Below are 19,226 nucleotides of genomic sequence, written 5' to 3' on the forward strand. Positions count from 1 at the left end.
TCCCCTATATTCCACATCCACACCTTTTTCGCCCACTGTTTCTCATATCCCAAATGCGTTTCATTTCCCTCAACAATATATTTATGACCCAAAAGATGTTCTACGGAACCCGAAATGTTAGTGTCCGGATTTTGCGGGCAGCATGTGTCATTTTATAGACCAAGTACGTCGCAACTCGGCTTAAAAGTAACAGAGTAAATAGAACTTATAAGCGAGAAAAGGTATTTAAGTAAATCGACCGCATGGATCTTTCACGGTTATCGGAATGTTTGGTACATAGTAAAAGTTATTCAACTTACAGTTATCTTGTTAACGATCAAGATATGAATATAGAACAACCTATATATAGTATTGTCCTTACAAACCATTTCATGTAGTAATTGAGTTTTGAAAATTGAACACAATGATGCTTGTACTGTTGATTTGTTTCTTTGTCGGACAGGTAAGAATACTTATTTTGGCAATTTCGCAAGGAAGTTTTGTTTTGCTTTAGTTAGTAAAGATTGGTTTGATTCATTTAGTATATACTCCAACTACAAAAGTACAGTATACTATATTTTCCTGTATGTGCGGCCGTCCGATCATTAGTCCGTCCAGTATCGGGTGGCAGTTGTTGGTTAAGAAAGTTGACGCCCGTTTATGTTGATTCGAGCGTCACTAATGATGAGTTTATTTATATCTATGATGAATGGTTGCACAATTATGGCTGCTCGATCCCAATTATTTTCACGTTAACTAATTATATCTATTTGTTTTGCCCACACTATTTTTGTCAATATAACGGAACAATAGTCAACTTTCATACGAGTGGGAAGTTGAGGTAGCTGTAAAATCAGGTTTGACCCACCATTTTCTTCGGAAGTCAGAAATGTAAAAGTTGTTTTCCAGTCGTTCCATTGGTTAATATAGTCGAGCGTTTAGTTTTGTCAGTTTGTATGGACTTCACCTTTTTGAATTTACATTGGCGTTTTGTAATTTTGTCAATACATTTTATACCATTAATGACTCAGATTTTGCTATTCACTCAACATAAACAATATAACAGTTTAAGCGGAGCATGGCGTCTTATGGTCACATGTTCTTGTTTAATTTTGAAAGTATTGTACTAATCCTTGAATACATTTAAAAATACTCTATTGCTTTTCTCATGTCAACTTTTGTAGAAGTCAAAACCCCGGCCGGATCAAACCAAAGGTTTTAAAATTGGCATTTGCCCCTTCTCCGCTGTGCACCCGGCATTAAGGAGTAATTGCAAAGACTGGTCGAGTCGGAGTCAGAATAATGTTTCTAGATAGAGTGACATTTCTTAATGCAGATTGTTACATTGAGAATTTACACGTTAAAAGTTAAAAATTTGGCTTAGCGTGTCGGTCTACTACAAGGCTGTTGTCATAATTATGATCATTCCCGTCCGGAATAAGCATTTAATTTGCAACTGAACATGTAAATCCAACCATCCATCTACGATACGTTAATGGTTAAATGAATCATAAAATGTTTTGTTGTATATCTAATTTCAGTCTCTTGCCGCTACAACAATGGCACCACATAGTACTAAGCATCATCATCACCATGGAACACGTCCAACACACGAACCTGTAGTGGTAGAGGCCTTTGGTTTCAAATATGATCCTCATTCTGTAAGTGTTTATCTAACCATGAACTTAATACACAACGACTAAAAACAGTTAAGAGTCAAGGTTAAATTGCAGGATAAAATACGTTTTTTTTTGTTAGTACTTACTACGAAACAGGAAATAAAGTTTCGACGACCCTCGCTTTTTTTATGTGGTTTGATTGCCAATAACACAACTTTTCACAAAAGACCAAATGATGTAGATCTACGCAACTATAGGTGACCACGGCCTGCAACAATGAGCAAATCCAATTCCGAAAAGGAAACTATCAAAGGCCCCGACATGACAAAATGTAAAACAACCTAAACGAGAAATTCAACGGCCTTATTTATGTACAAAACAATAAATGAAAACCAATTAGGACTGCCAATTACCAATGGGAACCACTGAATAACAAGTTCCTGGCAGGCATATACAGAATATTGCGGTGCTAAATATGTTACTGAGAACACAATCCTACCCTAAACTGGACAGTGGTGTAAATGCACAACATAATAAAAAGCTGAACAAAGTCAGTTGATAAAGGCTTGGCTCACCAGATCAACACAAAGCATACAATATAACTTACACAGACTAAAGACACAACGTACCGTCCTAAGAGTACTCTTAGTAACGGAAAGCTAACCCAAAGCAAAATATAACTAATAAATACTGTAAATCATATTTCCTAGACTAAAAGTATGTTGTACAAAACTGTATTGCATGTTAAATCTTTGATCTGTTAAATAGTACATGACAGAAGCAGAATGGTTTGAATTCAACATTGACATCGCAGTCGACATATTTGAAGAAATTAAAAATATGATTAAAAAAAATAAGCGGTTATAACAGATGTATAGTTGCCTGAATTGAAATCTCGTATAACAATTAAAATAATATCGAATCATTTGAATTCCCAAAATGAACAACAACAAAAATGAGATAACGAATACCAAAGAAAAAGCTTGTTTCCACATTTATATGTTATAATTTATATATTTTACAGCATATTATGGCCGCCATGACACATCATAAATGTTATCTTTACACCATGGCTGGCACAGAGTCAGCTGATGTACATACAACTCACGGTCTTCATTTACTTGAGGTATGATTATTGGCAATAGTCCATTTTCAAATTATCGATTTATAAAAGACCTTTTTTACATTCTCCGTTGATATATTAAGAAATTATGAAGAAGTTTCAATTCCATTATGCATGTATTTTGCTATTTTGATATAAGGTTTGGTTTTGTACCTCCTCAAGTATTTAAGAATAGATACATCCTTCAAGTTGGCCTTCTCCTCATCAGCAGCTCGTGTTAACTATGTAATATAACTACCTTCTCGAACACAAGCTTGAAGTTTACCATAACGAACTATGATATTTTCATAATATTTCATATTTGCAATTAATGAAATTGTTTTAGTCGAAAGGAAATATTTAAAACATATAAGTGCTTTTAACCTTTAGAAGTACATGTACGCATAACCTATTAACCAATGCTGTAATTGACCTTTTAATGGGAGACCCAGTTTTTTTTTAACTATTCTCCCTTAGAAGAGACATACATTTTCATTGAAAATGAGGAGATAAAGGAAAGAAAATTAAATTATGTGCGTAATGCAGAGGCGGATTTAGGACGGGACAGGGGACTCGGCCCCCGTATAGAGCTTAATAGACCGTGTTTTTTTACAAGTATCACTCAAAACGTTGGCTTGCCAGGTGGCCCCTTTTTCAAAATCCTAGATCCGCACTTGTTATGTGTGTAAAAATATTGATATCAGTAGTTATTTTTCAATAAAAGTTGGATAAAACTCCTAATTATCACCTCAACTTTTCATGTTTTGCATGGACAAAAGCCCATTATGTCCGATATAGAACCAGCTACAATTGGAAAAGGAATCAATTTGTGTTTAAAGTGTGTAATGACAGAATCAAATCGGTAATTGGCAAGTAGATTATTGAATAGACGATGGTCATACTTTTAAATACAAATCTATTTATCTATTCCGTAATTGAACCTCTAATTAGAGTTTCATTTGTACGAATTCTTTCCCTTAAGAAAGCCATACATTTCCATTGCCAACGAAAATCAAGCCGAAAGAGTAAATATATATGGGCGTAATCTGTATATCTTGAAATCTTATATTTTTTTATAATTTTATCTAATTTTTTTTTTGTGATTTCAATAGTTGTTTTTCAATGAAAATTGGTTAAAACACCTATATATAAAATTTATACATATATCAACTTATCATGCTTTGTATGTGCAGCAGCACAGCTTCAATGGTTTAGAAGCAATCTTCAATCACCAAAGGGAAACAACTTGTGTTAAAAGTGTGTAATAACACAATCAAATCGGCAATAGACTATTTTCATATTACCAACTTTTGACTCCGGATTATATAATTTTTCGACAGGTTACCTTTTCTGTGGTTAGACATCCTGGTACTCGGTCAAGTAAGAGCAACCAAAAGAAGAAAAATCAAACACATAATCCGTGCAATTTGAGGGGAAAATTTCTGTTTTCTCATGATTTTATCGCGTTAAGAAAATATAAAGCAGTTAATTTCCCCCATAAATTGTATCGATTAAAAGCTTGATTTTACTTTTTTACGTTGCTCTTACTTGACCGACCCGGTCACAGATTAAGTAACCTATCGAAAAAATATAAACTCCGGAGTCAAAAGTCGGTAATATGAAAAAGGTCTATTGTCGTATAGACTATTACAGGTTTCTTGACTCTATAAGTTTAAGTTATATAGTAGAAAAATCTTTATGTGACACGCTGGTATATCATCATTTCAAAAAATCAATAACTAAATATGTGGTCCCTCTTTACCTATTTTCGAATATGATAGTTTATGTATCCCTTTAACAAGTAAAGGATGTTTATTACTCTTTTATTGTTTTGACTTTTTGGCAGATAATTGGAATTCTCTAGTTTTATCAATGTAGTACCAATAAAAAGTTGCCCGCTAACCCTTACTTTTCTTTTCACAATTGTATCACATATAGTTTAAAAAAACATTTTTGAAAATCTTATTAAATCCAAGTTATTTTTTCATAGTTTTTGACCAAAGAAAAAGGGCCCAATTTTAAATGTATGCGAGAATCATTTCCCACCAAATTTTCAATTGTTTATATCTCAAAAGCAAGGACACGAACCTGTCTTCTTTCTACTTACCATACTAAATAAGTTCCATTAGTTATATACTATCAATTTATATCAGTTTTTCTTACAGCTTTTTATTTTTGAAACAGAGGAGCGAACATCCTTAATACACAATTCATGCATTAATTTCAGACGAAACTTATTACCATGGTAGACGACACAACTATGACATACAGTACCATGTCACATGATGAACTGACCGCTATCAGTAAATTGTTAGCCCATACTTGTAACAAGGCTGGATGGACCACATACAAACTTAATTAAATTTAACTCTACATCGTTTATAAATGTGTCTGTGTTTTTATTAGAATAGTTCAATGTGCTATTTGTTTTCCTTTTTTGGTTATAATTGGCGGTTAGACATGGGAATTTTATAGTTTTTTAACACTTATATTGCACAACCCAGAAACTCCTGTCTACGAAGAAGTGTATCATGTGCACATTTAACCAACAATATTTTATCGATGTTCAAATCCCATTAATCCACCAAGAAGACAAATCGGGGTAACAAACAAAAAAAACGGAAGAAATCCCATGAACTCTTATTTCCAGTTCTGATTTATTTCTTTTTAATTAATAATGAAGGTCGGTTGAAAACAACTCTTTACGACAAAAGAGATGATTTCAGCTTCCCAATTGTGAACATTCGATTTCTATGTAGCAACATTCTTGCAGCGCCTGCATATGGAGTATATATCTCGCAGTTGATACGATATTCCATGGCATGCATTTCTTATCATAATTTTCTTGATAGAAGGTTGCTGCTCACAAGGAAGCTATTAAACCAAGAGTTCGAATTAAGAAAATTGAATCAAACCCCATCGAAAATTTTACGGACGCCAGTTGGAGTTGGTTGACCGTTATGGAATATCTGTTTCACAGATGACGACGAATATATACTAATTGTCGTTACCACAATCCCGTCCTCTTTCCTGCCGAATTGGACTTTTCACCGGTTTCTTCTTAGACGAGCGACAATGCTGGTGCCATGTGTGGAGAAGGATCTGCCTACCCTTCCGAAGCAATTGATTTTACCTCTAGTTTTGTTTTAAAAGGTCGTGTTGCTCTTGCTCTTGCTTTAGCTTTTAGTGTTGTGTTTTTTTTTTGCTTTTTTGTATTTTTAATGGATGTGATGTGTATACCGGTAACAGTGTTGTCTGTCCTTTAATATAAAAACGTTGTTTCAGTTTCAAAATATCACATTCGGTTAAGTTTCAGATTTAAAAACAAAAAATACATGACCGATGGTATAAAGGTTAATTTAGAGTCATTTACCAACCCCACTATTGCGTGATGCTTGATCACTTGATATAACGTATTAACATATTTTATAGGAGTAACACGACGGGTGTCACATATGGATCAAGATCTGCTTACCCTTCTGGAACACCTAAGATCACCCGGTTTTTGGTGGGGTTCGAGTTGCTCACTCTTTAGTTTTCTATGTAAAAACTTTTGTTTTGTATACTGTCGTTTGTCTTTTGTTTTATTTTCGTTTTTTACTATGGCGTTGTCAATTTATTTTCTACTTATGAGTTTGAAAGTTTCTTTGGCATCTTTCGCCTCTCTTGATGTTCCTTTATGCAGCGAACCGCTGAAAATTTGATACGCTAATAGGCGAGTGGCATTTTTTTTCAAAGAGTCTTAGTTAACAACTTTGAATTAGTGAACCTTTCTAACATACACCTATATAATACACAGTTCGAAAGCTTAATATCTGTGCACTTTGGTTTGCTCATCCAAAAGTCGTACGGTCAATTTCTGATAAATCAGGGTCAAAGGTCAAATATACAGATTCCTAAATTTTCAAGAACTAGATAAAATGCCATATACCGGTTCTTTTAGTATTCAAGGAGGAGATATGATAAGTAACATTGCAAAAAGTGTAGAATTCTTCGAACCTTTAAAAGAATATAGGCTGATAATATTTACACTTTTATTCTAAAAATGTAATATCTGATGTCATTGAGACTTAATAAACATGTAAAAATTGACATATTTGATCAAGTAATATCTTATGACATCTCCAGCATGTTATTTGATAAATGTATGATAATCATTGATTTTCGAATTAAATGGACGGAAATAGTGTCCATATCATACCTTCTTCTTTTTCATAAAAAAAAATTATGAACCTGAAAGAACAGAATACAATAATTCCTAACCAATCGCAAATTAAAAGGTCAATTACGCAATATTGACAGAAAGTTGCAAATTTTGAAAAATCCGCTAAAATGATAAAATTTGTTGTAAAAGCAAACTTGTTCTGTCGAGATAAAATGTATATATAAATAAGAAGATGTGGTATGAGTGCCAATGAGACAACAATATATGCCTATATTAAACTTTTTTGGTTTTGCTTCATAAGCCTTTTTTTTCATCATCCTAACCTACAATTAATGTTTAGTTTTCTGGAAACAGCATAATTCTAAAGCTTTTACAGCTGTCAAAAATAGTCATTTTTGTCGAATTCAGATCATAAATAATTTCCCATTATTGCTGAATTTTGGTTATGCAAGCTATGTTCAGTGAAAACACGTTTTTCAAACTTATTTACCTTTTTTATTCATGTTCAACATACCAACTTGAACTAATTCCCGGTGTTTGAAAGCACTTGGTCGCCTTTAGATAAATTTTACCTGCGTCACCGATTGCAGAAACAGGTCCAGTAACCTCTCAACTCCGTCCGTACGTCCGTCCGTCTGTTCAAAACAAATCTTTCCTCAAAGTTTTCGTGGCTTCTATGGAAGGAAATGAATTAATATTTCGTCTGCAGCTTTATAAAGTTGAGTTGTAACGAGTAAGAAGTTTTTACATCTGCGATGTATCCACTCCCTGTTTGCCGATTGTTTAAAATTTTACAACACTCATTGTACAAGGAACATGAAAGTTTTCTTGGCTTCAGTAAAGGGGAATGATCAGTTATGCTCCAGTATACATGTTACCTCAATCAATTACATGCAGCGACGCAGGTCCAGACCCGGTATATTGGTATTGTTTATGATTTCAAAGAACCAGAAGTTTAAAAGTGTTGATTTTAAACTTTGCTTTTCCATGGGATTAATTGTATTCGTTATAGCATGTTTTTTTTTTGCATTACTAAATAATTGTTATATTGTTTACCTGAAATATCTGAAGGAAACGATAATGACTTTTCTTTAAACAAGGATATAAGAATATGTTCACACAATTATGTCAACCAACAGACTTAAACACAAGCTAGGCGAAAACAAATACAATTTAATGTTCTCTGACCCCTCCCCTCCCCCTCACGATAAATACGGTTGTGAAATTTTTTTTGGACAGGAAAAACTAGGATTATTTTATTATTTTACAGACCTCCTATAGATATAAGAAGATGTGGTATGAGTGCCAATGAGACAACTCTCCATCCAAGTCAAAATTTATAAAAGTAAACCATTATATGTCAAAGTACGGTCTTCAACACCGAGCCTTGGCTCACACCGAACAGCAAGCTATAAAGGGCCCCCAAACATTACTAGTGTAAAACCATCCTAGTTTATTAATTGATTGGATTGATGAATTTGAAAACGAATTGTCGACAGCTATCAATCATAATTCAGATATTTTTTTAGTTGTTAATTTTAATACAGCTATTTTAAAACCAAATACACAACCTCTAAAATGTAAATCTCAACTAGATAACACAAGAAGCAACAAGAATTACTCCTGGTTCTAGTACCTTAATTGACCATGTTTATGTTACCAATAAGGATTTGATACTATAATCACATGTTGCTAAATTCTCGATAAGTGATCATTATCCAGTATATTTAAAAAAAAAGTTCAAACAACTATTTCTTGCAGAAACTTAAAAAATAATGAGAAATTTTTAAGCGACTTAGTTTTTGCACCTTTTGATAAAATTGAACATGGAAGTCATCCAAATACATGTATTCATATGTGATATGACATATTTAACGGAGTTCTAGATAAATATGCATCTATTGTTACTAAAAGAGTTAAAAGAAAAGACAACCTGATTAGTTCACTAATGAAATCATATATGCCAGGAAAATAGAGAGACATACCATTAACTTGGAACGTGGTCTGAGTTCAAATTTTGGCGAATCTTAGAGAAATTTTATTCAAAGATGGTGAAAAATTCAAAATCATCAACAGATTTGTGGAATATATTCACAGTCTAAACTCATTACAACAAGAAAAAGTACATTTTCAACTATATCTTTCAGCAAAGATTTTGGTTCTGCAACATTTATTTCTAAGTTTAAGTAAACAAAAAAATCAAAATCTTATGTTTTGTTAGAATCTCTTTCAGTAGAAAAGTTACGCATTGTAACTTCTTTGTTTAGTCGTCGAAGAATTTGTGTATCTATACCACGAACAATACACGATAGAGTTGAAAGAACCTAGAAGAGAAGTTTTCTTATTCAAAATTTCACTTTTCATCTAACATTTGATTATCTTTTTATGTTTTAGCTGACTTTATACAAATAAACTGATTTTCATTTCTGTGAATGTTTCCCATGAAATTACAAATCAAATAATAAAAGAAGTCGGACGATTTATTCTTGCTAAAAGTTACAGTACATAATAAAATACCAAAGTTTCCCTCCTTAAATCCCAACTAAGAGCAGGAATCCCGCGTGTATTATATCTTTAAACTTTCTGGTATTATAAGGAATAAGTTTCTTCAACCTAATATGGATCACATGTTTTTTTTATTTTGTCTTTCTTTTAGTTTTTTTGTACTTTGTGCTAATAATATAAATTAATCTATTTTCAACTGATTTTCACAGTTTGTTATTATGTTATGCCGTAACACCACTGTCCCAGGTTAGTGGAGGTTTGAGTGGGCACAAACATGTAAACCCCATAACATTCTATATGTACGGGTCATAAGTCAGGAGCCTGATATTCAGTGATTGTCATTGTTTGCTATCTATCTTATTTGGTTTTTTTTTTTTTATCGTTTTGTCATAAATCAGACCAGGCCGTTGGTTACTTTCATTTGTTGTTTAACATTTTGTCATATTAGGGTCTTTTATAGCGGACTATAAGGTATGATTTTGCTGATTGTTGAAGCTATGCGATGACATTTAATAGCATAAATGCACGTCATCTAGACTCTGGGGGATAGCTGTCTCATTGGCAATATTCTCCCTTTTCATTCATAATATATAAGCTTTCTTTTTAACTGTTTACATAACTTTGGATTGTTCGAAATACTAAGTATTTTCTCCCCATGAAAAGATTACCTTAGCTGTATTTTACAATTACTTGTAGTATTTTTTTGCACCCGATGCTCGTCAACTTCGAGCTGTATTTGACATTTTAGAATTTTTGATTTGAGCGTCACTGATGGGTCATTTGTGGACGAAACACGCGTCTGCCACACAAACTTCAAAACCTGGCATCTGTGATGAGTATGCAAATGGCGGTATTTCCGGAAACAGTATGAGCTGTCATGATTGGCTGTTTAATTAGCATTAAGCGTGATTATAGTAGATTAATGAAAATAACAGCTTACTTGGCACCAAATGAAGGATTTATTTTGGTTGAGGCGATAAATGATGTTGACAGACATATAATTTGGTTTAACGTCTTTTTTACAATGTTCGCTGCTATTTTAGGAAAAGCCACTGGTTATTAAAAATGATGTCATTAACGGGTTAAAGTACATTTGATAAGTGACTATTTTTAATGACCTTCAATTTGTTTTCTTACATCGTTTCTATAATGAAGAAAACGCAATATTCAATAATGCTGAGATTTGAACCTTCGATTTTGATGTAAATAAAATTGTATTTCACGAATGTTTGACGAGCAGTACAGAACTTTCAAAAAGTATATGATGCAGTCAGACATAGGGTAATTGAAATATGTAATATTTTAATTGACCGTAATTAATTACAATTTTCAAGTAATTGAATGTGACGTGTAACTGAGCATTTTTTTTAATTACAAGTTATTGAAAGTAATGAAATACATAGCGAAAAATTGTCTGTAATTGACAATTACAACTCAATTACTTTTGAAATTTTGGACCAGAAAGATTGAATCTTGTGTTTTTTCTCAAAAATGATGAAAGGCCATAACCTTGGTAAATGTAGTAAGCTGACAGGGCAAAGCCTACACAGTATACTTTCTGTAATTACACAACCATGGGAGATTCTTTATTTTGTATTGAATGAACAAAAAATAAAAAGAAGAAAAAAAGAATTGTAGAAACAACATGCCATAATTTGTGTTTAAAACTAAAAGAAACCATTAGTAATGAATTAACGAGATTTAACCATAAAATGTAAACTACTGTCGCCTTAATTAGAGTACATTTGTTTGGTAGATAGTTAGCATTCATCATGTACATATATTCACAATATATTTTTTATAATAGGTTTCGTTTAGAAAAAAAAACACCTATTGTGTCTTTTTCATTGACATAGGTTGAAATATAATTTTCAAATTTTGCATAGCTTAAAGACACCTTGTAGTTGTTCCACGTGATTCTATTGTTTACAGTGCAAAATCTGCTTCCATCCCACAACCACAACAATTTGATAAAAAAAATCAAATTTAGAACAAGCAGATTTAGAACATTGAAATTTAAACATTCACCTATATATAGGATATAGTATGTCAACCAGTACTCGTAGATAAAACACACAAAGCGAAAGTGAAAGGTTGTGACATATATTCTTACAATATTTATCACGTTATGCAATTGTTTACTACTTGTATGTGAAGATGATTAAATAAATTATGTAAAGTTGACATTGTATACAGTATATAAAGTTGATAATGTATGTGAAGTTGACGATACATGTGAAGTTGACAAAACATGTGAAGATTACGATACATGTGAAGTTGACGATAGATGAGAAGTTTACGATACATGTGAAGTTGACGATAGATGTGAAGTTTACGATACATGTGAAGTTGACGATAGATGTGAAGTTTACGATATATGTGAAGTTAACGAAAGATGAGAAGTTGACGATACATGTGAAGTTGACGATACATGTAAAGTTGACGATATATATGTGAAGTTGATAACAAATATAAACGTCGAGACTCTGTTTTCTATCCTGATTATATTTTTCTTTTTTGTGGAGACCCATTTAAAAGAAATACACCAATCAATTCAATAATTAAGTTGTGTTTAACTTTTGTATAGTACTGTTTGTCTTTTGGTCTTTTTCTATATTTAGCCATGGCGTTGTCAGTTTATTTTCGACTTATGAGTTTGAATGTCTGTACTTTGCAATTTTTTCGCCTCTTTTACATTAAAAAACCAAAAGCAATCGATTAACAATACAAATAAACCAGAGTGCAGAACTAGATACGCAGATGAACCTAGAAGAATCAGATATAGTTCAAATGCACACAAGACTTTCCATATCCCTGAATATCATTGAATGCATTGGTAGAGTAGAATCATTCTATGCAACATACAATATCGACTTTATTAGCTAAACATTTTTAAAATCCTTCGAAATACTAATCAGATTTACCAGGCTTAAAATAGTTTTACGCCGAACGAGCGTTTCGACTACAAAAGACCCACCATCTGTGACGATAGAATAAAAAAAGTCAATAAAGCCAAATAAAGTTCGAAGTTGAAGATCATTGAGGATCCAAATGCCCAAAAAGTTTTGCCAGATACCGCGAAAATCATTTTTATTCTACACCCAGACATACATGACATATATGGTCTAACAAGATTTGCACTATCTTTGTGATGTTTTTAATTTGATCGTGTTCTACAACTTCGTATTAGATTTTGCCTATCAACGTTTTAATTTTATTTGTCCCCGTCCCAGGCCCTTTTCACCCTCGATGTGTTTAATGCATACAAAACGCGCATCTACGCGTTTACTAAATAATGCACCGGATATCTTTTATCACCTTTTATACGACTGTCATACAAGTGAAAGGTTTAGCTAGCTATAAAACCAGGTTTAATCCACTATTTTCTACATAAGAAAATGCCTGTACCAAGTCAGGAATATGACAGTTGTTATCCATTCGTTTGATGTGTTTGAGCTTTTGATTTTGCCATTTGATTACGGACTTTCCGTTTTGAATTTTCCTCGGAGTTCTGTATTTTTGTTATTTTACTTTTAACGTAGTATGATGAAGGCATGTTCGATTAAAAGTAGCTTAGAAGTCAAAGCTTATCATACTGGGATAGAGAAAGACGTTTGTCTGTTTTTGAAGAACGTTAAGTGCATGTTCAACAAAATAACTGATAGACATAGCAATCCGATCAATTTTGCATTGTGCTTATTTTGTTTTGCCCCATCCCTAAAAATTACAAAACAGAAAAACTTAAAAACATCTCTTCGACGGATACGGTATTTGCATTTTAATATCTTCATTTTTAAAAACTCAGCATATGTTTGTACTTTGGACAGCAGTGATTGAGTGCACTAATTTCGATGCTAATGTGCTAAAGAAGGATGTTTACAAGCTAGCTCTGATGTGCACCAATGCCCCAATGCACTCATATAGCAAGTTAATTACATTAATAGTGTCTAAGAAAATTCAGAACTTGTGACGTTACTTAAATACAATGTATAATTCACACAAAAATCCAACGAAAAATGCATGTAAAATATGCGATTGGACATGATTGAAACATATGTAACACAAATTATACGGGAAGTACACCCTAAACCAAACGCACAAATTGAAGATTCCACTTTTTCAAAACTGCTTCCAACTCGGTGTTACAATGGAATTTTAAATTGACATGAGGGATGACGCCTTTTGTATAATTGGAAACCACTTAGTTACCTTTAGATGTCATTTTGTGGGCTATAAATAAAACGAAATACATTAAAACAACTGTATTGAACCATCTTAGTTCTGTTCAAATTTGTCCAATAAATATTTATTACAGTTTTGTCTGGCAACGACTAGATGCCTTTTACATGTTTTATATAGGCTGAGTACGTCCAACCCGCTCCATTTACAAGTTTATGACGATAAGCTCAGAGGTTGTCTTCTAGAATGTTGATAATAAGGACACTACAAACTTGTATTGAATGTTCTATCATTTAATAAACACAATCATAATAACTGGGAATAAAATATGAAGATAAAGTAAAATTGAAATGCCAAATACGCTTTTGATATACCTTTGTATGAATGAACGGAGAAGGAATCGTCTGCATCACATTGAGAGACGGTCTCAACCATATTAACAAGCAGTCTTAACCATATTAACAATTAAAGGTTGACCCATTTGTATTTTACCTGGCAAATTGGATGATTATGTAAAATAAAAGCAGGGACCGCTGTCAGCTGCTTAGGATTTATGTATTCCAGGTGATTTAAAATAAAAGATATTATACATATTTTAAATCAAGTAAAAAAAAACAACAAAAAAAAAACAACCCAGAACGTACATGCTTCTATAAAAATTTAACATAAAACTAAAGATTGAATACTCAAGTGCTCTGTAAAATAAGCAACGTCTGCTCCACATGAAACACTCGACGTGTTGTCCATGGCATGCCAACAATAAGTTTTAATATTAATATTATATAAAAACAAGTAAGAAAAGATAAGATTAACATTTAATGAATTCCGTGGTCATCTGTGACTTTTAATATATTTCACTTCGGTATCCTATTTCATGCTTTCAGTAAAATATTTTAAAGCATTTTAAAGCAGTCGACATGTTTATAAATAAGAATAGAAAATTCACAATAGGAAAATTAAGGACATCTGTTTTACTGTATTTTTTTCAATATTAGTAAAGATATCAAAAAGACTCTCTCTCTCTCTCTCTCTCTCTCTCTCTCTCTCTCTCTCTCTCTCTCTTATATAAACATGTGATAGGCTTCCAATATAGACGGGATATACCAACCTTGATTATTCAATTAGAGAACATTAGCTGTATAGCAGAATGTAAAGTTTGAGATAGCATTAGATCCTGTGTTTACCTGCTATTGTAAAATGTTCACTTTATACGAAAAAGGTTGGAGAGAAGAGGAACTTGGTTGATACCTAAATGAATGCGAACTATTTTACTTTGCGTAAGTTAAATTCCAATGTTGATTAAAGTATGCATAGCAGGAGTTCCAACCATTCTCGATACGTTTTGGAATTCATTTGATTCTCTCAGTGTTTCACTTGACTTGAATAAATTAATTAATTCTTAAAAAAATAAAAAAGAGGTACAGGATACCAAAGGGCTATCAAATGTCATATGTCAAATGAACAAATAACAAGAAAATGAAGAATGTGTCCATAGTACACGGATGCCCCACTCGCACTATCATTTTCTATGTTCAGTGGAACGTGAAATTGGGGTCAAAACTCTAATTTGGCATTAAAATTTGAAAGATCATATCATAGGAAACATGTGTACTAAGTTTCAAGTTGATTGGACTTCAACTTCATCAAAAACTACCCTGACCAAAAACTTTAACCTGAAGTGGGACAGACGGACGAACGGACGGACGAACGGACGCAAAGACCGAAAAACATAACGCCCCTAGGTGGGGCATAAAAAACAACTATAGTCACATGAAAAATATCGACAAGACAAAGAACAGTCTACAAATAAGTCGTCACAGAAAACGAAGCGAACCCCACAATAAGTCAATTCACTATCTCATGGAAGTGGAGAAGTTACGGCACGTATTATGCTATTCAAAGATTTGTTTCATAGATAGCGAGTCATCATTATTGATTTACATATATTCCTGATAATTGATCGAAGTATAAGATTAAGGATTACAGGAACTATAAGGTATATAAACCATTCAAATTTATCTGTGAGATCTGCACTCTGGAGCCTTTTGCATGTAGTACTTGTAAATTGTTAGAAAGGTCAGTCGGATCTGCACTTTGGAACCTTTCTCACTGGTACTTGAGAAACTTGTTAGACAGATTATACTAAGAAATGTTGATTTATACAAACTTTAGAGAATGATAATTTGTTACAGTATCATTTATTATGGAAATGTGGAATGAACTTATCATTCTGTTTTAGATTGATCAAAGTATTACTTAAAAGCTTTTAGTACATAATCCAGTATTAAGGATGTTATATACTAAAATAACATTGTTCTTATGTTGTACTGTTACACCACTGTCCCAGGTTAGGGGAGGGTTGAGAGTTCACAAACATGTTAAACCCCACCACATTCTTTATGTGCCTGTCCCAAGTCAGGAGCCTGTAGTTCAGTAGATGTCGTTGGTTAATGTCTGTCATATATGTTTTTCGTAAATTGTTTTGTTATAAATAAGGGCCGTTAGTTCTCTCAATTGAATTGTTTCATATTTTTCATGTCGGGGCCTTTTATAGCCGACAATACGGTGTGGGTTTTTATTATTGCTGAAGGCCGTACGGTTGCCTATAATTGCTTACATCCACTTTATTTGAACTTTGGTGGATAGTTGTCATTTGGCAATCATACCTCATCTCCTTATTTTTATATTAACGGTATCAATTTTACTATACCAGATGCGCATTTTGGCAATCAATGTCCCTTCAGTGATGCTCGAAGCCAAAATATTTGAGTATCAAAACCTGAATATAAACTTTGAAAAGCTAGTAAAACACAAATGACCGAAAGAAAAGCCTGAAACATGAAAAGGAATAATAGCTATGAATGAGGGAAATACATTTCTTGCCAAAACGGCATTGAACTCGTCATGGATTGTTCAATGTCATATGTAACGAGTTTGTGGTGATTATAATGGTAAGGAAATTATTGAACCAATGTTTGCGTATATACTAGTTAACTAAGTCGTCTGTGTACAGGTTTTCTATTGATCAAGAATATTCAGTCGTTGATTGTTGATCGAAAACTTTGGCTGCTAACTTACATTTGGATTTTTGTTTTGAGGTATACCGATCTTGATCTCTTGATAAACAATCAACACATAATTCCGGAGCAAGCAAAACCTAATTGAGATGATAAAGCGATGATGATTTTTTTCATATGTTCAAGTGCTCTCATTAGTTGATTAAACTTTGTCGTAACAATTGTGAAATGATTTGGTGTATTATTATTTTTTTTTCTTCCAAAATCGATTAAAACGTTTTTTGCACGTTTGTTTACCATTTCTTTGATCACGTTTAGTCGCGCTGTGTGGTTGCCGAATTTCTAACCAAAGATTTCATAGTTAATCTTACTCTATACCGACAATCTGTCGGCATATTATAGTACAGGAAGACAAAAAATTCAAAGGCAGTATATCTTTATAGATTTGGAAACAATAAAGGATTTGCTATTTAAGGAAGTCTATGTATACGTGTTTTATAGTAAAAATTAGCCATTCTAGAATATAAATCATATTTAACTTTTTTGGGGAAATATGAAGTACATATGACCTGACCCACTTACAAGATAATCAGTGTTTCTACACATTTAAACGAAACTAAAAGATCAAATCAAAAATACGACTTTTTAGATTGATAGATGACTAATTAAAGCATAATTGTATGTATGCAAACTGACGGAAAATTTATTCAATTTTTTTCATTAGATACATTCAATATAATAGTATATAGAAGGAACTGATCAAAAACGTTCAATTGGTTGTTTTTACAAATTGGGGTCTACATAAATGCTTAATCATTTATTTCTCTCGTGTCGTGGTCTTCTCCTTCGTAATTTATTTAGCTTTTTTATCTTTTATGATCCGAACGTCACTGATGAGTCCTTTTAAGACGAAACGCGCGTCTGGCATACAAAATGTTATTTCTGTTATGATGAGTTCCTTTATGACTAGGTTCATTAAAAGTCGTTTTTCCTCCTTGATAATCCCACGATTTTGAAATTCAGACAAAAAATGGTCGCCGATTGTCTGTTACAGTGATTTGTCAACCAGCTCCTTGTTGCCACAAATGCCTTTCGAAAACAGGTTATAATAGTGCAATTTTCACATATCAGCGTCATGAATATGCACGCAATATTTACTTTATATTCTTCGAGCAACAGCTATTAATTAATCAAATAATCATTAAATCTCTTAAAGATTCCGACAATTTGAAACGAAAGCAATTTCATACGGTATGGTATCTAAATTATGATCCCCTAGTAATTCATACGAAAAGTAAGCTTTGCTAACGACGGTGATATTTTGTGTTTAGGTCTAGGTTAGTCTATGAAAAGGTATATGATATGAAATTTAGAGCGAGGGGCTTGCCCTGAGCACTTAATTCATAGTATATACCTTTTCATAGACTATCCAATTTAGCACATATTTACAACTCGAGTAACCTTTTAATTGATCTATTGATAGTTTATTTTAGCTGACTACTTGTATCACAGGTGTTTGTAAAACGGAGCTCATTAACGAAGTTTTGTAAATCTACTCACTAGTATCATTGTAAAATATGTGATTTCAAAAGGCCTTTGACTCCAGAATGAAAAGATGGTAGCTGCTGGTGTAAGTATATTTATTGGTATAAAGCGGTGTTTTACTATACATGTACTTCCTTACATGGTAAGATGACAACATAAATTGACCAAAAGCAGGCAATAATTAAATTGCAGTGGAAGCTTTACATGTCTTGAAAACATTTTTCAATTTCACAATAAAACTAAAGCTATAATAAATTTGAAACATATAGATAGTACGCAGTGGCGGATCCAGGGGGGAGGGGTCGATTGTTGGAAAACCCCATTTTTGGACGATCAATGCTTTTGAATGGAGACATATGGTTGAATCCCCCCCCCCCCCTTACCCTTGTTGGAACCCCCCTTTTAAAAATGGCTGGGTCCGCCCCTGGTATGTCCCCATAGATAGTCTAGCGGATAGTCATTAAAAAGCAACTACCAATAGATCAAAGATACTAGGGTTTATTTATTTCAAAGTAAAAACTAAAAGATGTATCAGAACATGTATATATATATATAGGTTTGAACGTTGTTTTCAATTTAGACTTGTTTATATTTTTTCGTTTGGGCTTGTATTATATTTTCCTTCGGGTTTATATGATCCGTTCATCCTATTTCGACTCTTTAAAATTCAAGAGTCTATCCTAAATTGAGGTAAATTATATGGCCTTCCAAATACCGTTTCGATCCCTAACATCACTGAAGAGACATTAATTGTCGAAATCCGGATATGGTGTACAAATTTTTGCACCTCATAGTTGTGGTATACCATCTTTTCCACAAGTTTATTTTTTTTTTCTGTTTTGTATTAAATTACTATTAAGATCATTTTGTTACATCTGTGATCAATTTATTTGGCAATCGCCAATGGCAGTCAGCAGGGTTTAAGAACATCCGTTGTTCGACCTGTTAGTCAAATGCGTTTTGTTAAAATATACTTTTTCACTTTTTTGGTCTTTTGGAAAATGTTGTTTGTGCTGTATTTAGACCCCTTTAACAAGAAATTTGTTTTACATGCACACGTATAAAAAATTGCGGTTTTTATCCAACGCAATCATAGGTTTGAACGTTGTTTTCAA

The 19,226-nt window shown here is 32.9% G+C and overlaps 1 protein-coding gene across 3 annotated transcripts in view; it reads left to right on the forward strand.

Moving 5' to 3' along the window:
• Nucleotides 1-348: 348 nt before the first annotated feature.
• Nucleotides 349-19,226, forward strand: part of LOC127724336 (uncharacterized) — a 147,859-nt gene continuing 128,981 nt past the window's right edge. For 2 of the 3 annotated variants that reach the window (XM_052231273.1, XM_052231271.1), the window contains exons 1-2: nt 349-442; nt 1,521-1,640. In XM_052231273.1, coding sequence (XP_052087233.1) covers nt 404-442; nt 1,521-1,640 — 159 coding nt within the window. In that variant the 5' untranslated portion in view covers nt 349-403. Of the gene's footprint in view, nt 443-1,520; nt 1,641-2,622; nt 2,725-19,226 lie in introns of all 3 variants that reach the window. The other variant, XM_052231272.1, reaches the window with a different exon arrangement.

This window comes from Mytilus californianus, unplaced genomic scaffold (genome assembly GCF_021869535.1).
Source record: "Mytilus californianus isolate M0D057914Y unplaced genomic scaffold, xbMytCali1.0.p SCAF_14, whole genome shotgun sequence".
Taxonomy (NCBI): domain Eukaryota; kingdom Metazoa; phylum Mollusca; class Bivalvia; order Mytilida; family Mytilidae; genus Mytilus; species Mytilus californianus.